Source organism: Hirundo rustica, chromosome 1 (assembly GCF_015227805.2).
Source record: "Hirundo rustica isolate bHirRus1 chromosome 1, bHirRus1.pri.v3, whole genome shotgun sequence".
Taxonomy (NCBI): Eukaryota; Metazoa; Chordata; class Aves; order Passeriformes; family Hirundinidae; genus Hirundo; species Hirundo rustica.
In genome coordinates, this window is record NC_053450.1 from 51,935,633 (window position 1) to 51,960,060 (window position 24,428).

Below are 24,428 nucleotides of genomic sequence, written 5' to 3' on the forward strand. Positions count from 1 at the left end.
TGTTCAGGTGGAACTTTCTGCGCATCCGCTTCCCGCGGTGCCTCTTGTCCTATTTCTCGGCTCCACGGAGAAGAGCCTGATCTTCTTGGGACCCCTCCCTAGGTATTTATATACACCGTCTCAGTCGTCTCTTCTTGAGGCTAATCAAGCCCAACTCCCTCAGCCTTTCCCCGTAAGCGCAACGCTCCAATCCCCCAACGAGGATGAGCGTCCCGGCAGAGATAGCTCCCACTGGCAGCTCGAAGCAAGACGCGGCTGCGCAGCGCCGAAGCGCACCGCGGCCCACCCGGGCAAGGCTGAGCCCCCGGCCCACACTGCCCTCGCCGCGGCCGGGCCGGGCGGGGCGGGGCAGGCCGGGCGGGCGCTCCCGCCCCCGGCACTGCGGCGCGGCCCGGCCGCGGCTCCGGCGCGGCAGAGGGCGCTGCGCGGGCCTGGGCGCGCCGCTCCCGGCGGCGGTGGCGGCGGCGCAGTTCCCGTTCCTGTGGCTGTTGCCGTTCCCCTCGAGCAGGGCCGGGCGGCGGCCGCGTCTCGTCCTCGCTGCCCGCTCCTCCCCGTGCCTCGCAGTGGTCGCCGCCGGTGGCGGGGAGGGCGGGGAGGGAGCGCGGCGCTGCCGCATGCATCGCTGATGGAGCCGGGCTCGGGGCTGCCGCAGCGCAGGGCGGGGGGCGGCGGGCTGGACCTCGGGGCGGGCTCGGCGGCGGGGTCGCCGGCGCTCTCGGGGGGGCAGTCCCGCCGTAGGAAGCAGCCGCCGCGCCCGGCCGACTTCAAGCTGCAGGTGATCATCATCGGGTCGCGGGGGGTGGGCAAGACCAGCCTCATGGAGCGATTCACCGACGACACCTTCTGCGAGGCCTGCAAGTCCACCGTGGGTAAGAGAGCGCGTCCCGTCCCGGGGGAGTGGGCGCTCCTCCCCCCGGTGCTCGCAGGGCCTGGCCCTGGGAATGCGGGGCTCGGTGCGGCGGCCGCCCTTCCCCGGCCCCTGTCCCGCCTTTCCCCGAGTGCTGGCCCGCTCCCCGCTTGCCAGGCATTCCCTCCCAGACCTGGCCCCGCTCCGGGCCGCGCCGTGCTCCCCGTCCCCTTCCCGACCGGGGCAGCGGGGTTGGGTCTCCCCGGGTGGGTTCCTCGGCCGTGGGAAGCTTAGGGGCTCGGTTGGTGCCGGACTTCAGCAGCGCTTCTTGGAAAGATCCTGGATTCCTAGTTGGCTTTACGAGTTCTGAGAAGCTGCTGGCTGTCCTGTTTCAGCCTTGCCAACGGCAGACAGTTTAAAGAAAAAAATTAGGCACGGTTGGTAAAGCAGGGGTTTGTGCTTAAGTCTTAGATGTTGCTGGTAAGGAGACACGAGTACTTCAGGAGTTAAAAAGTTGCAGTGTGTATTTTGTGTACTCTTCCAGTGTATTATTCAACTACTCTTACAGACCGCAGTCAGATTAACTCCAGATGGCTGCTATGGCTTCGTGAAGAACCCCCATGTGATGTTAGATCCCAGGTTAATGTTTTGTTTCTTGAGAACACTGCGTGTTTGGCTCTTTATACGGCTAACTAGAGAGCAAGCTTCTAGTTCTTTAGTATGCTGTCTTATTCATGGTTTAGTCATCTGTGCGAGTCTTGGAGGTAATTTAGTGCCTGCTGTCTTTTAATACACAAGTGTGTAAAGGGAGGAATACAAACTAGTTAGTCTGTGTTGTTATTAGAGTCCTATCCTTGGAGTTGAACTCTTGAGTATTGCAGCAAGGTGGTTGTTAAAGTCTGTGTCACTGGAAAATACTTATGCTTAGCTTAATTGTAGCTTGGAATGTGAGGGAATTTATAGCATCTGATGAAAAGTGATTGTATTGCCTTTTAGAAGCTGAGTTATTACTATCCAAAATGATCTTCCTGTAACAAAATGATGCAGTTGCTCATACTTTTGTTTTAATGTGTGTTTTGCCAGTTATTTAATTCTTTCCTAGGCTAAGACTCCAGATCTGGTAGTGCAGATTAGCACTGTTATGTTGATGAAGTTTTTTTTTTGTTTGAAGTTGGCAACTTAACCTTGCAGAAGTTAGAAAGACAGTGATAGCATATCCGAGGTATTCATCCTCAAGGGATGTGTTGTTACAAAGAAATGTTGATGGCTTGTCTGGATGAACGGATTAATTGAATTTATGGTACAACTGAAGTACAATTAATGGAGGAATGTATTCTTTATAAATTCCCCAGGTCTAGACATTGATTTTAACTCTTCTGCATCTTCTTTAGGTTGACCCACATTAAGGGTTCTGTCAAGTCTGGGCTGTTCTCTGTAACTGGGGTTAGTTTCCTGCTGTGAATCTTGGGAAGTGAGGGGAGGTGGTTTAGACCCCGGTCCAGACTTCCAGGCCTTTTGAACAAAACTGACTTCCTAAATAACCGAGACAGTGATTTAAGCGGAGAGGCTTCCTTATTTTAGGGAAGAAACAGGAAATAAGTAGTGATATGCTGCTAGACAGAAGGTTACGTAATGTTTGTTGTACAAAATGTGCCAACATAAAGCAGCATAGGAAAATCAGCTTCTGCCAAAATACATGTAGAAGGACTTGATAGTAGTGGCATTCTTTCAAGGTCCTCAGACTAAACTTGAGAGCTGTTGAGATTCCTCCAGATCTTTTGACTACTAAATTAAGGAGCATCTCACAGTCAGCTCGTACTCTGATTTTTTTGCACTATAAAGTAAGAAAAGGTAACCTCTTCTATTTACATTTCATATAGATTTAAAATAACCCACACTCCAGAACAATCTGAGTTCAGCCTCTAATACACTGTTGAAATCATTCCTTTGTCACCACTTAACTGCAGTGGTCTTCAAGAATTTGCAAGTGGATAATGTGTTTTGAAACATCAGTGAAAATGCTATGATTGATCCAGTTACATAAACTGAATATACCTCGAGATTAAATTTGAAAAGGCCATATAACCAACCAAAATGCTGCATGTTGTTGTATGTACCTTGTATTAGCAAAACTGCATTTAAAATTGAATGATAGAATACATATTTACTTCCTTACATTGATACTAATGGTCTCAATCTTAATTTCGTGTTTTTATTCTAAAGCCTGTGGATGTATAGGACAAAAAGAGCAGCATTTAGCACCTTAAGCTTTTGTATGAAAGCAGATACTACTCAAAGTACTTCCTCCGACAGTGCAGAATTGCCGTGTCCAAAGACCTTTTCCGTCTCTTGTCCATAAGTGCTGATAATAGTGGCATGTTACCAAAAAGTGGAGCATTTCTGCAGAAAAAGAAAGGTGTCAATTCAATTAAGAAAGATACAGTATTTAAATGCTAATTTAAGAAGACTACATTGCCAGAATGGTAAAGAAAATTCTGTAATGTAAACACATCAGCATATCTTCAGTCTCAGCTCAGAACTTCTTTGAAAGTGTTCAAAAATAGCTTGGCAGATTTCAGCACATTATTCATAACAGCACACAATGTGCTGTTGATCTAAAATTCTTTTGATGTATTTATTTTGGGCATTAAATTAGTTGCATGGAATATTATGTCTCCTTAAATCTGCTATTTACATAGCACTGAGAATACCCAATATACTCAAATATTTACTGATTTTTAAAAAATGTAAAATTACTCTCTGCATGCCAATGTTAAATCCACTGTCATTCTATAATGGAATAATAACTTGTTTGGGGGTAATATTGGGATCATATTAGCTTTGTCAACAAACATATATCTACACTCTTAAAGTAAACTTTGAGCTCCATTTATTATTTGTTGCCTGCATTATTCACACAGGAGCAGAATCCAAAGCTATCACTTGAAAGTTTTCCAGACTTGGCAATTAAAAAACGTATGCACCAAATATGGTGTGAAGCAGAATGATCTCTCCAAGAGTAGTGGATAAATACGTTGCCAGTTTGTAAGAAGATTCAAGCATGGGGGTGAAGAAACAGTGTTTGCCACTGCTTCTTCTACCCCCTTATCCCACCTCAACTAGTTCTCATCCTGGAAAAATACATCCTAATTCAGATCTCCGTAGTCATGACGTTAAATTTGTATATTAATTTTTTTAAATGGTGCTCTCTCAACCTCTTTTCTGTCAGTCCCTTTATTAAAAATTCAGTGGCCTCTGTTCCCTTCACAGTGTCTGTCCAGCTACTGCTCAGTCTCGTGATTGTACATCCTACCTAATCCACCACTTCTTAGTTCATTTCTAGTCTCTCTGCTGTTTTTCTTCCATGACAGATCTACAGAATTCCTGTACTCAGCAGTATTTCCTGTCGATCTAATTTTTCCACAGACATTACACTTCTCTCTGGGTTTTATTCTCTGAACCTGAGGTTCCTGCTTTCCCAAACACGAGGCCCTGCACTGACTCACCTCTTAGGATGCTGATTGTGGTCCCTCAAATCAGCTTGGGCTCCTCAGCTTTTCTTTTACATGCTGGCTCAGTATGTAAAGTCTCTTCAGACCTCCTCATCTTATCTTTCAGCTCTTTTCCACCAGGTCTAAAATCATCCCAGAAACGGGCACTTGCCCTTGATAATGTGCCCTGTGCATTGCTGGCTGTTTTAGCAGCTGTTCATAGGAAACCAAAGCATCACTTGTAGTAAACACTAAAACTTCCTCCTGTCCTCATTTACAAGCAAAATAATAGTGAGGTTTGTAATGGGAAGGTTTGTTGTGGATCAGGATGGGAATTTTGTGACCTGTGATCTATTCTGGGCTAATTGTGGCCTGAGGGATCCAGATCAGTGCCGTGTAAACGCAAGACTCCTTTGGCTTCACAGAAGTGCTCTTTGACCTTGTTTCACCTTCATCTGAAATGGTATGGAAATCAGAAACTCCTGAGATTTACAGAGGTCCATAGCTTTTCCTTCCAAGTGAAATTGTTCTTGTTATTTATTTTTAAAATACTGTGCAAAATTCCTAGTGTCCATTAAATGAACAATAGCTTCTGTCTTTAATTTATAGACATTTCTGTATGGTATACAAATCTACACATATTTTTGTGTGTATGTATACATATGTTTGGGGTTTCTGTCACAATTCAAACCTGTCTTCATTTTCTTAAAAAAAATGTGGGCTAGCAACATAAATGTTCAGTTTCATTCCCATAAGATTGTCATATAATATAATGGTTTTTGCTCAAAAGTATCCGACTATTCACTTCTAAAATATGTAATTTTTCAGAACAGCCTTTAAGTTACTCCTCAGTCTTTTTAGTTATCTAATCAGTATTCCCACAGGTATTGTAAACAGAGTATGTGGCTTACTAATAATTTGATTTTTTCTTCAGTAAATCAAAACTATGGCTTAAAAATTAATTTAGTAATTTGAAATAATCTGAGATGAAGAACAATCTATGTAAAATTTTCACAAAATCATCCTGAGTCAACTAAAAGAACGTTCCTTTCTTTGATGCACTTGTGTGTGTCTGTGGGCTCTCTGACAAGTATAATTCATTATAATTTTTCTTTAAAGATTTTCCCCCCCCCTTCAATAGGTTGGTACTGAAAGCTTATTTGGTGTGGGGAGAGGGGAGAAAGAGTAGAAATAAATGTTTCTTAGTTTGCCATATCATGACAAAGTAACAGTAAGATGTTCTTGCTTTAATCAAGCAACAGCTCTTAACTCAATGGGAGAAATTTTTTCTGTTAAATAAAAAAAAGGAAGGAAGTTTTGATGAGGGATAAGTAATTCTGTGAGAAGTGACTGTTCTTACTTTTGCATATCCAGGGTGTTAAAATACATCTGGTTTTGTGTGTTGGCTCTTTGACTAGTGAAGAATAGTGTAAATAAACCATACCAATACCAGTCGTGTGCTGCAGTTTCTTGCCAAACTATAAACAGAGAGGAGCGGGAGGCTGGAAAGTTGCAGAGAAAAACAAAGGTCTTACACAAAACCTTAAGATAATTGGGAGCATGTATGAACCTCCTTGTTTGTCTTTGGAGGTGCAAATTATGACAGAAGCCTGTGTCCCCCTGGAAGCTGCCTTTTACCTTTAGGAGCAGTATAGTCACTTGTAATGGACAACATAGAGAATCCAGCAAGTGAAAACACCTGGCTAGTCATTGTGTGCCCCAGATGTGTCAGCTAAGTGTATTTTACAGCATTTGGCATAGTCAGCAATGGTTTCCTATGCATAATCATTTGAATCCTCATAAGTGAACAAAACTGTAATTTAAATCAGGAAAAGGTAGGTAGATAATATAAATTATTAGGGTTTAGGAATAGGGTTTTGTGGAGTTATGGGGGTTTTGATTAATAAGAGGTTACAAGAGTAAATTTGAAGTTGAACTTTGTTTTTTTTTCATTTGTAAACTAGATGTTAACTTCAGCTGATAGAAATATTCAGGCACTGGGTTATATCAACACTCCAGGACTGTCAGAGTCCCTAGTTAGGACATATATGAGAATACCCAAATAAAACAACACGCAGAGTGTAGAGGCCACTTGAGTGGTGTCAAATGGGGAGCTAGGTTTGCAAGGAGAGTGGAATGCAGCTGTCAGACTCAGTCTCTGCTGTGAACAGCTGAGCGTGTCATTAGGAAAGAAAAAAAGAAAATAAGGCCATATGATTCTTAGGGACTTCTGGAAGTTGGTTAGCAGCACTTTTACAACTTATTTCTGCTGATAGCTCGAGTAGAGGGAAACTTTATACCAAAACAAAATGCTTATAGGTCCTGCCTTCTGAAAATCTGGATATTGTTGCTCATGAAATAACCTTTCTTTTTCTGTTCAGTTTTCCCTTCAGGTCAGGTAGTTGTTGACCAGTAGCTCAGTGTGTTTTTCTGTGTCATAATCAGAAATTTGAAAAGAAGTCTTGTTCATGAAGCCACAGAGAGACTTACTGCTTCCAATTTCCTCTTCCACCTCATTCTGTTCGCCAGCATTTTGGTACATGCTTTGAACTTACTATCCTAAATAGTGTCAAAAGCCTAGGTTTTCTGAAAGGCCTTGTGATTTTATTGTCCACAAGAATGTAAAGAAATTATAATTTCCTCCTTTCTCACTGAATTGCAAAGTACCAAGCAGCTGAAATGTTTAGAAGCTGTCTATTGGGCATTCAAAAAAAAAAGAAAATAATTTGACTACACCTTCAATATTTACTCACTGCATGTATATTACACAGAAGAAAAAGAAAATTGGTATCTGTTTCAATCCAGTCTGTAGCCCAGTTGCCAGTTGAGGTATGGGTACATCTTTATTTTAGGCACGCAGTCTCAAATATCTTCATGTTAATCGTTCTAGAATTACATGCTTGAAGCTCTATGGACAACGTACTTTACCTGCCTCTAAAATAATCCCCAAACAACATACTTATATCTGACTTAGCACTAAATGGTTCCAAATGTCTTCTTTGAAATTTTTTAATTTTTAACGTGCAGTTTGAAAGATGCATTTCCACTTTGGTGTGGTTTAAAAACTAACTGCCTGCCCTATAATTTTCTTAAAATAAGACAAAATGGTTTGGGGTGTTTTTTCCTGGTAACAGTTTCTGTAACCTTTTCCTGTCCTCCCTGTGTACCAGTTGTTGTTGATTTCTTCTCCCCCCACCAAGCAAGAGGATGGGAATCAGAAGGCATGCTCTTGAGCATCTTTTCATTGACTTTGGCAGTTTTGGGATAGGTGTAAGTATTGTTTGAGTTACAAACCAGGACTAATAAAGATGGCTGTTACCTCAAAACTCATGTGACCATGTTATCAAATGTAGCATAAGTAAGAAAAAATCTTTGCATAACGTCACATGTCTAAATTCAATAACCTGTCATAGCCTTCAAATTAATATGTCTGTTTTAAGGGTTAATTGGTATATTACCTCTGAATTTTTAAACTGATTGTGTTTCTTTAAGCATAGTCTGATTATCTTTCACTGATTGAATTACTTTGATGCAAATCACTAACAGGCCTCTGAAAATTGAATCCATTGAAATTGATTTTAGTTAGAGGGGGTTTTGTGCTCTATTTGCATGTTTTCCCAGCTCTTCCATTAACTTTGTTACCAGGAAATCTTGTCCACTGAAAGGTCACTCTATGTGCATTAAGCAAAACTGTTTCCACTTTCTTTTTCTGTCTCTTATGAAAGGAAATTAAATACTGCAAATTTAAACAAAAAAATGCATAATAAGAAGTTTCTTTGCTATTTTATTTCTAAACAAATACTTTTAGCTTTAAAGAGAAAGGCTGCGCCCAGTTCTGTGTATCTCAATTTGTGCTTTAGCAGATAACCTCTGGTTCCTGTTTGGGGTGAGAAATTAATGTGCTGGGTGAGAAATCAGTTCTGGGCTAGGCTTCATTTTTGTAGGATTTCAGTCTCAAGTTTGAAACAGTCTCATTGGTCCATTGACAAGAGATGTCATCCTCAGTGACTTGCCCTTATCTAGACCTTCAGTAGTGCGCTTCTGGTTTGAGTCTCTGTTCTCTTTCTCTTAAGGCAGTTTAGTTTTGAAAAGTGTGTAGTTTTTTTGGCTGTGTCTTTAATATATTTTTAAACCCTTCTATCCTGGTAGCCCTTGTCTTTCGTGTAGGGGGCAAAGCTTCAGTTGAGCCCATATTGTAATAGATGTTCTTCTTTGCGTGAAGTATATTTTTCATCCAGAGTTCATGTGCTACTAGCACATGTGCAATGGTGCACATTTGGAACATTAAATAAAATGTTCCAAATCCTTAACTGATGTTACACTAGGTTAGTGTTGCTGTCCTTAATGCCTTATTTGACATATATCTAGCCTGTGGGGAGAGGAGATACTCCTTTGTAGATTTAAGTTATAGGGAAAGCTCAATCAATATACTTTCAAATGCTTAAATAAATGCAAAATCAGAAACCCAAACCAGATGCTGAGATCTGTATTTTTGTGCCTTTTACATTAGTTCTTGGAGGATGTTTGTTTGGACTCCCGAAGAAAGCCTTTCTAGCAAAAAGTGAGGGTCAAAATGTGACATCCAAGACACATACAATTTTATTCCATAAATTCCATAAAAAGAGAGATGGTGATTTGGATTTACTTGTTGTCTGAATGTAATAATTTTGGAAAATTATTGATTGCCTGTTGTCCATGCAAGCCTGATATATAGAAACAAGGCTTTTTAATGGGAGGGGAGACTGTAATAAGCCTTGTAGTTCCCCTTACATCACTGTGACCGGGCAAATGGCATGCTTCAGTATGGTCATAAGCACATGCACTAGTCAAATTTCCTGGCATGTGTATATTTTATTGTTCACTGACAATAAATTAGCAATAAATTAGCTAGTAGGCCTTTAAAAACAAGCTAGGTAGCATGCAAACCAGTGATAGTTTGCTGGTATTGCAGCAGCTAAAGAGAGCTTTTTTAAAAATCCTTTCTTCTTAGAAGATATATTATTCAGATTTAATGTAGTTGTCAGCTGCAGTAATTGTTGATTATTCTGTTTTATTGAACTGTATATAAAACCATGCCAGAGCAATTGTATGGATAGCAAAACTTTTCATTTAAGTATTTCCATTAACATATGTCAAGCTAAATAATTTCTTTCATTGACCTTTTTCTTAACTCAATGCAATATTTGAAATTGAAGTGGAAAACAAATTATTGTATTGTTGTTTTAATTGAATTACTACTTTGTATGTAAACTTGAAGCACTGGCTTTGGCAGTCTACGGTGAAACATGCTAATGAAACCTGACAGGCTTAGGAATTTGTTTCTTTGTGTACAAAAGGAAAGCTGCCAAATTTTTTCCTTCAGTATTGGCAGACATGAAGCTTTTGGTCTTGTGTTGATGCTTGCAGAGCATTACTAATTATAAAAAGTAGTTGAGCAACCCTTGCAGAGTTCTGGCACTCTGTCTGACTTAAGTGTTAAATGATTCAAATGATTCCATAGAAGATTTTGTCTGCTTTTCCAAAACTGTTTCTTGTTTGTATTATTCCTTGCAAAATTTCACAGTGGGGAAATATTTCATGGTATGACTTTAAGATGATTAATAAAAAGATCTGTATTGAAAGTAAGAATGCTGTTGAATAAATACTATTTATTTTGAAACCATCTCTTTATTATATAGGCTTTTTTCTGCTTCATTTTGTTCATATATTGTGCCTTCTAGTCCCAGGAAGTCCCATGTTGAAAACATGGTTTATTACAACAGTTGTATTTCCTCTCCATAGTTAATTATTTTCATTTCTAAAATTGTAACAAAAGCTTTTTGGTTTTTGGTTTCTATAAGACAGCAGTGGTTTGTATAAACCACTTCCATAAAAATAAAAATATTTTTGTTATGTAGTTATTGAAACTTACGTTAAATCCCTGTGGTGGTTTTAACACTCACCTTGGGATCAGAGATGATCTATACTTTTTTTTAACATCAAATGAATGGCAAATCATATGTTTTGTGTGACAGTGGTTGTGTGTGACAGAATGGCAGGATTAGAAATTGGGATTGAGATGCCTGGGCAGTTATATTCAAACTTCCTTGAGGACAGGAGAGGTTTGAGGCAAGCAATTACAGTTAATTAAATTCTATCTTGTAGACAAAGTTGTGACTATTAAGACAATTGCGTTATATAGTTTAAATGCATTTATATTGAGAAAAGTCTTATAACAGTGGAAATGGATGTGTGTTTCTTTAAAAACTATAATTATTAGAATAGAATTACAAAAAATTCTCATTTCACACACTTAGGATACTAGAACATAGCTGGATCATTTCTCTTCTGCTTTTGCACTAAGACAGTCACTCTTTGGAAGTGTACAAAAAGATTTCTTGAAGTTAGGATTAATAAATTCTTTGAAATTTTAATAATTTTAATATTTTTATCAATTTGCACATGCGTACTTGAAAATTGCCATTAGCGTTTTAAAGTGTTTAGTACAAATTAGTTTAACACATTGACTCCCGGGGTTTGAAAGAGAGATGTGTTTGTAAGTGAAGTACAGGCATCATGTTTTGATTCTGAATATCTCTCCAAGAATTGGTGGTTAAGTATCCTAGACAATATTAAGGACATGGAAAATGAGGACAAAAGTCATGGTGTGATGACCACTGTTTTTATCAATATGCAATGTGCAACTGCAAGCTGTTAGAGGGGATATTTGTTTCGGAGAATGAAGGTCAGTTATCCTTCCATTTATTTAATCTGGCTGAACAATGTCCACCTGCTCTGCTAACTGAAAACATAGACATAATATCCAAGTTCAGTCCCTTCTGTCAAAGTTTAAATTCAGTCTCTGTTCTTAATATCAGCAGGGACGCTCAGCTTTTACCAAGGGTGGTCTTTGGGAAAATGTGCTGGTTTTGTTATAGAAAATAAAAACCATTTTTCCTCTTCAGTTCCATCCTTGTTCTTAGTTTACAGTTGAATGTGAAATAGCAAAAGTGTTTCCAACACATTGTGCTTCTACACTTCTGTGTGAGTTTTAAGTGTGCGGGTCTGAACCACATTCTCATGTCTTTTTATTTCTCCCTTTTTGATTTAGCTCTCTTAGGAGAGGTGATGTGTAGAAGGAAGAACTGGAGCAAAAATCTTCATACAAATGCATCCTAAAATGAACAGGTTCACAATCTACAAATATGTGATATTCTAGAACATTTATTTCCTCATACATTTTTGTAGTTAAAGTGGTAATCTTTTGTGTGTAGGTATTATTTGACCACAGTATATCTTATTTGTTGCTGGCCAGCATTATTTTTTTAATAGAGGTTAAATCTTTCTGTATGACAAAGTCTTCATGGTTCTATCTTTGATATTTAGCATGCATTCAAAATGTGACTGGAGTTTTGAGATGATGAATAAAAGTACCATACAGGTATAAAATAATTTCTAAAAGTCAAATACCTTCTTTGAATAATAGGAAGTTTGTTAATAAATATTTACAGAACTTAAGAATGACAGTGTTGACAAACTTCTTCATAAACCAACTTTAATTCCAGCACTTTAATACAGAACTTTACAGATGCTAAGAATCCATCCTGGAAGCCAGACCTATATTGTTGCTGCTTCACACACAGCAAAACTGATGTGGAGGGCTTGGTTCTGCTCCATGCCTCCAGGGCATCTGTGCCGGTTGGAAGTAGAACAGGCTTGTCCTTGACAGTCGAGGTGAATAGGAGAGAAACAATCATACTGTGCCTGTTGTTTTACTGTTGTGTTGGGTTTACCTGCTGCTGGAAATTTTGTACAGAGTGGAAGGTTTATGTTGTGATGCTGCCAGATTGGATGGCTCACAGGCTATACAGTGGTTGTCAAATCCCCATGATGTTCCTGAGTTGACCATAGTGGTGCAAACCCTTCTGCTTGTTCACACTGTTACAAGTTGATTTAAAAAAAAAAAAAAAAATACACCCTCATTACTTTTGCTTCTTATTCCTCCTTTTTTGTTTACTGTATTTTATTTATAGGTGTTGATTTTAAAATCAAAACAGTAGAGCTAAGAGGAAAGAAAATTAGATTACAAATCTGGTAAGTAAAACAAATGTGCAACCAGCAGTATGTTTTAATTTTTATGTTCTAGCATGAATTAATATGCTTGTCTAATACTACTATTAACTGTTATAAGCTGGTTTAGCTCTTACCCTATTATTTCTCTCCTCCATTTCCACAAGACTTAAACAAAACCAAATAGCTCTTAGATTTTTATGAGGGTAAAGGAGGAAAAGGAGAGATAAAGTTAGAAGTAGGGCATGAATGTAATTACTGAAATATTGATGCATCACAGAGGCCTTGAGCCCCTTTTCCTGGAAGAGTGACATCACCTACTCAAGAAATAGAAGTTCTACAAACAACAAAAGTTGACTGTGTTAAATAGACACTAGAGAAAGTACATTTTGTTTTCTTTATTTTCCTGGACTGATTAAAACTGACCTTCATTGTAGCAGCAGTTATAAAGCAACTGTGAAGTATTTTCCAAGCTTTTTTTCTGAAACTTGGTATAGGCAGTGCTGTTTCTTTGACACTGTTTTTAAATAACTTCAAAGCGAAGGGCATTCAAGACTTAAGTAAATCATATCCACTCTAATCAGCATGGAAAAATAAAGCAATCCCATGCAAGTAAGACTATATCTTTGCTGGTACTGATGTCCTACTACAGAAAGCTCAATGTCTGAGCTAAATTCTTCCTTTCTGGAGTAGGCTACGTGATTTCTGGTAATGGTTCTCCATGTTGGTGATTAATACAATTTTTTATTGTTTTGAAATTACTGAGCTAAACACTCCTTTGTTTTGCAAAGTACTACAATACATAAACAAAATTATGAGAGAATAAACCAGCTATGTTCTGTACATTAATCTTACATACTACTATGTAGAAGCTTAGCTTTGATTTATTAACAGTGTGTGATGCATAATTGGCATTGTAGTTAAACTGTTTAAGCTGCTAACAATCCATGGGGGGGGGGGGGGGGGAAGCTCTAAATATTATTTTTATTAGACTTTTGGGATATTCTGGTAGTTTTTCATTCTTATCTACATGGATGCAGTGAATTCAGTTTACTAACTCCTCTTGGCAGGTCACCATCAATTCTGTCTGTCACACCATGTGTCTGTCTTGCTTCCCTCTGAGTTAACTGCTGCTTCATCTTTGGTCTCATCTGTCACCTAACACTTGAATGTTAGTGGCATGTCTTCATTCATCTGTCCCTGTTTGGAAACCTATGACCACAAGACTGGCAGTTGAGCCAGCAGTTGTTAGCCAGGGTCGGCTGCAGCTGACAGAGGTAACAAAAAATTCTGATGTGAAGATGCTAATGTACACCTAATATGCATTCTTACTGTGAAATGTGCTAAACTTACAGCAAAATATTCTCACGTTGAATAAAATAGGAGTTAAGTTTTTTTGGAAAAGAAATGTTTAAACCATTATTTTCCACATATTGAGAATATGCTAGTAGGATATAGGAAACCTTAAAATTTGAATTTAAGAGTTGATAGGTTGCTAAGATGTGTAATTACCTCTATGGGAGGCCTTACTAAAATGGCAAGGAAAACACAATGTAAAGCGATTATATTTTAAAATATGATAAAATTCATGAACATGACATCCTGCTCCTAAGTGTCACTTTCTCTCCAACAGTGGCTGTTAAAATGTTGTTCTTATACTTAATCTTTAAAACTGCCATGGCATACTTCCAGTATTTTTAGAAAAGCAATTAGATAAGCACGACTTTTGCTAATTAATTCTGAATTCTGCTGTGCGTGTTGTTGAGCCTACCTATAAACTCTTACTATCACAGAATAATTTAGGTTTAAAAAGACCCTTAATATCAATGAGTCCAACCATTAACCCAGTGCTGCTAAGTCCACCACTAAACCGTGTGCCCAAGGGTTGTGTCTGCATGTCTTTACAGGGTCGTGTCTGCATCTCAGTGAGAGTGATTCAACCATTGCCCTGGGCAGCCTGTTCCAGTGCTTGACAGTGCTTTTGGTGAAGAGATTTTTTTCCTAATAACGGATCTAAATCTCCCCTCATGGCACTTGAGGCTGTTTCCTCTTGTCCTGTCCTCTGTTTCTTGGGAGAAGAGACCAACCCCCACCTGGCTACAGCCACCTTTCAGGGAGTTGTAGAGGATGACAAGGTCTCCCCTGAGCCTCCTCTTCTCTAGGCTAAACAGCCCCAGCTCCCTTAGCTCCTTATTGTACCTCCAGTTGTGGGATTGAAGAGGAAAGCAATTCACCAAGTCAAACACTTGGAAGTTTAGAAATGCAGACTTCAATTACATTGTTGATCATAAGTCAGTCTCCTTTCATACCTACACAGTGACAGAATTTAGGCTGCCTCATACTTCCTGGTAGTGTTATATTCCTTGATCACAGTAACTTTACTACAAAAAGACCTGTTTCATTCTGTGAACAGATAATTTCTGAAGTTTACACTTACCTGTTTTCTTAAAATTACAAAAGTTACATTTCAATGCATGAAATTTTGCTTTTTATTTTTTAGTAATCTGATGATTCTACTTCTAGAGTCAAACAAGAATGGTTTTTAAAAAGTTTACTTTGGTATTTTTATGGTCACTTGACCTATCTCTCCCCTCACCACTATCAGCAGAGTGTTTTCCACAAAGCTTTACAACTTGAGTTTATCAAAAGATATATTAAAACAGTACAGTGTTGAATATTCCAAGCGATTAGGCATGCAAGATGTCCTTTTGAAAGCAGCTTTCACACCTGCTGCTGTTAGGAGAGCAGAATACAAAAGGACTTGTCTCATGTGTTCCTTTCATAATGCGGAATTGTACCCTGAGGATCACAGAGATGTCTGCGCTCATCTTTAGCTTCCTATCTGATCCCTGCTTCCCCTATTTCCCCGACTTCCAGTCAGGTAACAACCTTCTACTCTTAGATTATGCAGTGATAGAACTTTACTGAGAACACAGAGTAGTATCTGCCTTTACTGTGCCACCTGGAACAGTTAGTAGTGCCCCTTGGGTTGCCAGAAATTGTAGGATACAGTAAATCAGCTTCTGCCTTGCAGTCCTAGGCTGAGACAAGCTCCTGTGTCCTTTGAGAAGTAATACCTGCTTACAGCTCAAGTCGTGAGGCAGAGTAACCAGAAGTACTTCATAGTGTTAAGTGTCCAGGTAAACCCAAGCATCTGTGAATCAGTGCTTCTTCAAAGCTGGAAAACTGGATCAAATCGTGGGAACCCCTCGCTGATGCTTTGAAGCAGAACAGGAAGGTATCTGACTGTGCCCTCTCAGCTGAGTAATCTGGGCAGTCAGTGACACAAGCAGCTTACACAGTCACTTCCAGCTTTCCCTCTGAAAGGAAGGACCTGGTTGTGGGAAGCAGTGCTGCCCTGCCACCACACCCAGTTCCTCACTGAGTAGCCTGGGGATCTCTCAGGTACCCCTACAGGCTTAATGCTTGAGGTAGCCAGCAACCTGGGAACAAAACAAGCTTGATTTGCTTCTGAAGGTGTTGTAAACCAGTGCATTCTCATAAAAAATTCACATTCTGCCTGCTCTGTTTTCTAAGAGACAGTTGTCTTGAAAAGTCCCTGTTCTAGAATATATAAGAATGTTGTTCCTTTGGTTCAGTACCTCTGAAATAAATTATTTATATAATGAAAGGTCTTAAGTATATTTGCGGTTTATGGGAGGAAAAAATCCATTTGACAGGTAGAAATAACCTCTAAAATTACTTTAAAGCATTTTTTAAAATACTGCCTGTAGGTTCCATAGAAGCATAGAGCATGTGAAAATGTTAAATTAGTGTTAAGTTTTTATGTAAGTTTTAAAATATTTTCGCTTCAATTGCCACTTTACACCACCACTCATAAAAAATTAATTTAACTAGAGAGCTAGAGACGGTTCTGAGTCTGTCCATGTTTGTTTCAACTGGTTTAAATAGACGCAGGGATCATTTATGTAAAAGAGAAATTATCCAAAGATATCTTAATTAACTGTATTTGTATTGTGTTTTATGCAGTCTGCCACAGAACATGACAAGTCAATACTTGAAAATGGGCTTTGTGTGATCTTTTTATTTGCTTTTGTTTGTCGTAATGTATGTTTGTAATTTTGGAGTGATGTCTAAGTTTCTGTTTGGGAAGCAAAAAACCAGTCAAGCAGTTGGATTCTCTAATTGCAGATTATAGCTGGTTGGGGAGGCATACACTGTATGTTTCTGATTACAAATTAGAAAGACCAATGCTTTTCATTTAGAAAACTTTCTTGGAAAAGAAACAATCAACAGAAGAAAACTGCTTTTAGCATTAAAAAAAGTAATCTGATGGGGTTTTTTTCAGTTATGCTAAGTCATTGTTTAAGTTGTCATAACTTCTTACTGAACTTCTGGAATTTAATTCAATTGGAATTAAATTGAACTGACTTCTGCTATTGTGTTGATTCTGACCAGAGCAAATAAAGAACTAGTAGCACTTAGTATCATTCATGAAAGTCATGATGTTATGTACTGTTAGCCCAGTTAAACAGTGGTCATCTCTCCTTCCGGCTTTCCACTACTGGTTCAATAGCTATCCTTATTAAAATACTCCAGCTGCAAGAGTGTAATACATCCATGAAAATAGTATGGCAAGAATAATTGCTCCAGCCCTGCACATTAGAAGAAAGCATTTGAAGTTGGATGTGCTTTTAATGTTAGCTCTGTATTAGGGGTTGTCATTTTTTCCTCAACACTGGAAGTATTTGCTGCACATTTTCATGAAAAATATGAGGGCACTTAGTAGAAGACATGATTTTCCATGCTAAAAATTAACTTGATACTCAAACTGCAGTTTACTTAGGTACCCTGGGGTTGCATTTTAAACTTATTTATTGCAGAAATAGTTTTCCAACTTTCACCCTAGTTTGAAGACTAATACATCATAAAGATAATGTTAGAGGTGGCAAATCCAGCTTATTTCCTTCCACTTTTCAAAGAAAACATAGAATAGAATAGAATAGAATAGAATAGAATAGAATAGAATAGAATAGAATAGAATAGAATAGAATGCTCACAATCAGAAACCTGCTGACTGGTTGCATTTCCACCTGCTGCAGGAGAAGTGAAGTGTGGGGGAGTCAGTGACTTCAAGCGAGGCGAAGAAAGTCAGCCATAATCCACTGTGATTGGCATGACTCAGGTGACAGTCAGTGGTCATCTGGCCATTTATTGTAGGTAGTGGGCAGCCAGGCTGTCCATGGGTGTTCTAAACTGGCCACAGCATGTGGTGTGTCCCAAACAGCCAGCAAGTCGGCCAGGTTGTGTGACGTTGAGTGAAGGACCTACACAAACTGGAGCACAGGGTGCAGCAGCCTAGGAATGCTGTAAACTTTTAAAGAGCCTGAGGTTGTTGTGGGAAGAGGAGAAGCTGATAGTACCAGGTGGACTTGGAGACAGAGCACTCGACAGGGCAGGGGAAATGTGGGGTTGGAGACAGCTGGAGTGGGAGAGTTGTGTAATGTTGCATAGTTCTCTTCATGGCCTGCTTATCCAGTGTGCTGATGACTGCCTTCAGGGAGGGTAGGTGAACATTAGTGTTTGTTTCTCCTCTTTTTTTATAATTTATGTACTTACTGATCTGGTACGCTGTGCTGGAGTTGCTAAAGGTTCTTAGCACTCACCTGAAGGCACAGACAGATGACTCTGAAATACCTTCTTTACTTCTGTATTCCACTAGGGGCGCAGAAAAAAGGGAAAAGACTAGCCAGCAAAACAAACTGACAGACAAGCAAAACCAAAAAGCAACTTTTCCCATTACTCTGAATAAAGATAGAATTGGTGTATTCTCCCACATGACATATGTCCTTCCACCTGCCCTGTAGTTACTTGTGCTCAGAATGAAGGAACTAAAGGTCTCCCATCCCTAATACACTTCATCAGTAGGCTGGATTAGCAACAGATGACAGGGGCTGGTCTGTGAAGTCATAATTCTGAGAGTTCTGTTCATAAGCACTGGAGCATTGTTATCTATATGTGGAAAATCAACGGTTCATACTGAAATTATTAAACTTTGAACATCCAAAGGACTTTCCAAAAAATGAATCTGACTGTAACAAATAATTAATGGAAAATAATGTAGAGTTACTTGCTCTGAGTGTTATTATATATGTATAATTTCAGCTGCCAGGGCTTGTACTGCTTTACAAAAAATGCCTCATTAGTAATAAGGAAACAACCAATTAACCATCTAAAACTGGTCTGCAATACTACTGGTGCCTGACCTTATTGAAACAAGCTATCTATTTTCATTTTCTGTAGGGTTCCAGAGCTTTATATGAACGTAATTCTAAAGTTCTGAGAACGGGATTTGAATAAAAATAAAAACTGATGCAATAGGAATTTGTTCTCTTCTGCCCCATGTTGCAGTGTCATTGGCTTGCAGTAAAGCATAAGTCATTATTTTCTCAGGCTATGAAGCAGAAGTTCCAAGTCTTTTTCTAGTAGACACTGCTTTACTTTGTAACATCCCTAGCAAATATTTGTTGCTATAAAGTACACTTTGGCAATTTCAGGGGCAAGTTAAATACTTCACTTTGAAACTTGAAATTCCTAAAGATTTTATGCAGAGTCAGATAGGTTCATGGTAGTCTATTCTACTGCTTGTTGTGCACAGAACCTGATTAAATCTTCGGGACAATCAATGTGGCATTTTGTGAACATGACCTTTTTTTTTTTTGGTAACCAGTGTTTCAGGTCTCCATTGTTAATCTCATTCCCAAAATCATTCTCCTCCTTTTGTCTAAAATGTGACTGTTAAAGAGGATTAATCTTGAAGTTTTGAGTCCTAACACACATGCTCACAATTTTCCTCCCTCCACTCTTAATTTTGATCCATTTTTTTGACTTGTTCTTACAGTGAAATTTCAAAATTATCCATTGACTTTGGGGACTGAACTCATGCAGCAAATGTTTGATCACTTTGGGGCACCATATGACTTACTTTCCAATTGAGATGCCAGTCACATTTTAAGACTTAGGATATGCACCAGCTATTTTTTTAGTATAACTGCCAAAAATTCTTCCCCAGGTAGACTTGATGATGTGATTAAAAGCAGTTCAAAAGTTTTCATGGTTCTTCTGTCTCATCTACTTTGGAACAGAAGCCATAGCTAGTATGGGTGACTTAGTGGCATTGCTGGAATTAAGTCTCCAGTGTGAATGCACCCTGTCTGAAATACCTGCAGTGCTGACAGTGAGCATGGAAATGTTACTTGCACACCTCAGATAAATAGATGTAAGTGTGAAAGCCAGGTATCTAGTGCAAAAGTTGTATCACATAGTGATTGCTCATTCTTCTCATTCATTTCTGCGGTTTTGCAGTAGTTTTAGAACCGTCGCTGAATTGCTGTGGTTGATCCAAAAAAAGTCTGAAAGCTCAGATAATAATGATCAGTGCATTGCTCATTTTATAGTTGGATGTGTGGATGTGTTTAATGAGCATGTATCCATTTATTTTTTCATTTTTTCAGGGCTGTTAAAAACTCAACCAAAAGTCCACAAAACAAACAAACCCCAGTAACACAAAACCAGCTTTATCTCCTGGTACATTTTCATTGGATAACTTCACTCTCACACATATGTAGAAATGTTTGGTGGCCTTTCTTGGTGAAGTTAGTGTGGGATAAATAGTTTTAATATGAAAACTTTTTATGGTTGGAAGTACTGCTCCATTTTTTTTCCTGAAATTCACACATATGGAAGGAAATGTACTCTCTTAAATAAATGTTGGAGTGCCATTATTAAAATGTAAATAAAGTTATTCTGTACTTTGCAAATTGGTGAAATATTTCTGCCACTGTTTGCTGCTGCTTCTTAGGGACACAGCAGGTCAGGAGAGATTCAACAGCATTACCTCAGCTTATTACAGAAGTGCCAAGGGAATTATTTTGGTGTATGATATCACCAAGAAGGAAACATTTGACGATTTACCAAAATGGATGAAAATGATTGATAAGGTATGCCTTAAGTATTTCCTTTTTAAATGCTTTTTTTTAATAAGGATTTTTTTTCCCCTCAAAGAAATTTACAGCATTGGTTTAGGATTAATAAACTACTGTCAGCTAATTTTCACTGATTACTTTTAGCTAGGATTTTACGTTGGTGTGTTTTTGTTGCAAAATGGAACAAAATAGATTTCTGCTTTCTTGATCTAGAATTGTCCCAGTTAGAAGTTTCAGTGAAAATCTGTAACACTGCTCATTTACCTTTGCTGTGGGGGGAGGGGGTTTGTTGCCTGTCTGTGAAATAAGGTCATTGTGTTCATTCTTAGATAAACTGCAGCAGCTAGTTATCAAGTCACATTTTAAAAATTGAATTTAAAAATTAAAAGTTTTTGTAGTAATGTTTGGGAATTACATTTACCTATAAATTGTGTCAGTGTGGTTCCTTATTTAGTAGCAGAATTGCCCATTTTTTTGTTGTTGTGTTTGCATTACAAAATCCTATATTTCTAGGTTTAGGTAATTAGAAATGTTTTAATTGCAGTATGCTTCAGAAGATGCAGAGCTTCTATTAGTTGGAAATAAACTGGACTGTGAAGTTGATCGAGAGATTACTCGGCAGCAGGGGGAGAAGGTAAGGACAGGTGTAGAATCAAAGCTGTTGTGGCATTGCTGCTGATGGTCCATGGCTGCTCTTGTTGAGACTGTTGACATAAGGGAGCATATTGAGAGTGGTGGTGGTCTCTCAAAATCCATGTGGTGTTCCTTTGTGTATAATGTGCAGTTGTAAGAGTTCCTGCTGGAGTAGTGTGTCTTTGGTCTAAAGAAAGAGTAAGCTACGAGTTGGCTTACACTGTACCAGTAGTGTAGGGGATACTCCTTTTGGGGCTCTGAATGGGGCCTCTGAAGTGAAGACTTGAAGCACAAATGGAAATCTCTGCTCAGGAAATCTTTGTGGGCCTTCTTGCAGATGTTTGCTTCTCAGTACTATTTTTTGGACAGGCTACAGCCCTGCTTGTTTACTTGCCTCACCTTTGTTTTCATGTTCCTTTTGTTCTCTTGCAACCACAAAAGTGTTAAGGAACCTGGCAAGAGAGTATGTTTATTGTAGTGTGATAATCAGCACGGTCTTGACCAGAAGGATGTCAGTATGGGCATACACAAACATTTGGAAGCGAAGGCTTATTGCAGACTTTTGGAGTCAAGGCTAATTCTTGCATCTGTACTTCCCATTCCTACATTTTGAATAATAAACTGGAGATTAGCTGTTCTGAGAAGTTCTTCCTTTTTGGCAGTCTCCAGCAATATGTGTCAACTGAATAAATGAATTAAGTCCGGAAAAATGCAGAGCACTTTTCCAGTAAACCTATTGTAAGCAAATATGTCGCAATATTTGCTGTACCATACAGATTCAGGATTGCTAGTTGAATTAGTCTTCCATCACAAATTTGGGGAAGTTGTGTGTTTGGGGGTTTTTTTAAAGTTTTATGAGGAGGGTATATTCACTATCCGTGGCTGTTTGCACATATCTTTATGGAGTTATTTTATTTTCTCTCCCATCAGTTTGCACAGCAAATAACTGGGATGCGGTTCTGTGAAGCAAGTGCCAAGGATAATTTTAATGTGGATGAAATATTTCTAAAACTTGTTGATGACATTCTGAAAAAGGTAAAATACTCAGGTGGTGGTATTCCTCTGGTCACACGAATGGTCGATGTTTAAAAATGACTGCACATGCTTGGGAGAACAGAGAGCAAATACAGATTGTTAGGTGAAATTTTTGGATAATGCATAGTGGGCATGATGCAGTTCACAGACTGCTGACCACTGCATTTCACTAATAAGACCCAAAAGACCCTGAATTTGAGGCTTTGGCTGTTAGTGAACTCTTGAAATGAGTTCTTTCTATGCAGATGACTGTTTACAGGTGATTTTTTTTTTCTTTAAGATGCCACTGGATGTTATAAGAAATGAGTTGTCCAACAGTATCCTGTCCCTGCAACCAGAGCCAGAAATCCCACCAGAACTGCCTCCTCCAAGGCCACATGTCCGTTGCTGTTGACTTGTTACTTCCTCCAGAGTGAAAAATATGAGCAGGAGGGTAAAGAAAGTATCTGTACTACTCTGCACTACAATCATTTGGCAGTTTCTCGTTGCACTTTGTTATTCGAGTCAGAGCTACACACTAACTTGTAAATATGCAAATACGCAATCCTATGTAGGATTCAACTATAACATTTAATTATTACCCCTCTCCTTCACGATGATGTTTCATTTATTGCCCCAGTGTTATAAATACTGTACAGTCGGTGGGGGTTTGCCACACATCCAGTTGAGGAGGAGGAGAAATTAAATCTATACCTATTCTTGACATAAATGTTGTAATAGTTCTTTGTTATTATAAACAGGCAGGCAGAAGCTCTTCTGGTATGAAGATAAGTATATGGTGCTTTGCTAACTATTTTAAAGACAAATTTTTTAAAAACAGAGGACTTTATGTACAAAGCTTCCATAATTAGCATTATGTTTCCTTTTAATGTAGTGAAAACATTTTTGGCTGTAGCATCCTCTGCTGACTGGATTTATTGAAAAGCTAGGTTTAATTTTTGGCAGTCTTTTATTTATTTTGTTTAATGCTGCACCCTTTCTTTGTGTACCAAGACATCACACCTGGTGCAGAGCTAAGATTGCACTTTGAAAAAGCATATATAATTTTCTGCATAAACATAAATTTGGTTACAAGAATCGTCAAGTTTCAATGAAAGAATGGAGATATATCAAACTCTAAAAGAAGTTATTAAAAAAGCAATGCTGCTGTCCTAGACAAATTCTTAGAATAAAAAAAAAAAAAAAAATTAAGATGATACATTTTCCTGTGTTAAAGAATATATATGTGTATTTTTGTCTGGACATCTGTAGGGATGGGGGAAGGGAACCTAAGGTAAAATTATTTTCTTTCCTAATGGTGGAAATTATTCCCATCAAGCAAATACTGTGTTAGGATTTTGTCTGATAATGAACTTGTGAATTATATCTTTGGTATATCTTTTATTAAATGCACTGTTTAGTTTAGCTGTGGTAATTCAGTAGATACATATTTGAATAACTTGGTGTGTCCTGAATGTTGTGGTATTGAAAAACATTGTGGTCTTTCTAAACTAATGAAGTGCAAATAAAATTTTGTATTTATGAATGACAGTGGAACTGCACCTGTTATTAGAATGGCAAGTATCAAGTGATTGGTAAAAAGTAGAATCTAGAATGTGGAACAACCCTTGTGTTAATTTTGTTATGATTTAATTTTCTGTTTGACAGTTCCTTTAGGTGTCGTTGGAAGAGCAGCAGACATCAGTTGTTCACCTTGGTCACTGCTCTGTTGGGATAGCAGCTGATGGCCTGGCCCAGCTGATATCTTCAAATAGCATGTGACTGCTTGTCACGCTGTCTTAGCAGGTGGTCGCCAGACTATTAATTACACTGACAACACAAGTATGAACCAGTCTTTTTCACACTACAGCTTCTCTACTTCGCATTCTCTGGTGCTAGAACCCATTTTGTCACTTTTGCCACTCTTCTAGCCAGAACACTGGCACTGAATAGTAAAGTATACCACTGACTTAAACAGATTCTCTCCGTTTTATGGGAGAAAAAAAAGACACAACTGTTAACAGAAAAAAAAAAAAAAAAAAAAAAGCCCTTATTTCACTGAATAAGCTCTGACATTCTGAATTCAATGCCATGCAGACCTGTAGCACACATGGATTTCTACTGACAAATTAAGGAAAGCATGGTTGATATTTGTGCTTATGTATTCTGCCACCTTGTGCCTAAACAGTTTGCTTTTTTAAATAGTAAACTTACAGTTTACTATCCTATTGGTAAGATAAAATGAATTTCTAAAGCACTTCTAGTTCAGATGATACTGTGGGCAATAGCAAGGAAGGGAAAATTATGGAAAGTGGGTTTTAACTTGACAACTATTTTATTTTAGCTGATTTGTTTTTATTTGTACTTAGAAACTTGTGATTTTTTTTCCTGCAGTTTTTGAATTTAATAAAAATTAAGAAATTTGACTTAGATAAATTTTCTTTTTGT

At 38.6% G+C, this 24,428-nt stretch overlaps 1 protein-coding gene across 1 annotated transcript; it reads left to right on the forward strand.

The window, feature by feature from the left end:
* Positions 1-495: 495 nt before the first annotated feature.
* RAB12 (RAB12, member RAS oncogene family) lies at positions 496-24,417 on the forward strand. The gene is made up of 6 exons (XM_040057641.2): positions 496-869; positions 12,351-12,411; positions 20,210-20,348; positions 20,878-20,967; positions 21,897-22,001; positions 22,282-24,417. Exons 1-6 carry the CDS (start codon positions 626-628, stop codon positions 22,393-22,395), a joined length of 753 nt encoding a protein of 250 aa, XP_039913575.1. The 5' UTR covers positions 496-625; the 3' UTR covers positions 22,396-24,417.
* The last annotated feature ends 11 nt before the right edge of the window (positions 24,418-24,428 follow it).

Excerpts from the sequence above, each read along its gene's own strand:
- RAB12 (XM_040057641.2), top strand. The coding sequence starts at position 626 with ATGGAGCCGGGCTCGGGGCTGCCGCAGCGCAGGGCGGGGGGCGGCGGG. Across the intron at positions 870-12,350 it reads GGCCTGCAAGTCCACCGTGG|GTGTTGATTTTAAAATCAAA; the intron begins GTAAGAGAGCGC and ends TTTTATTTATAG. Across the intron at positions 22,002-22,281 it reads TTGATGACATTCTGAAAAAG|ATGCCACTGGATGTTATAAG; the intron begins GTAAAATACTCA and ends TTTTTCTTTAAG.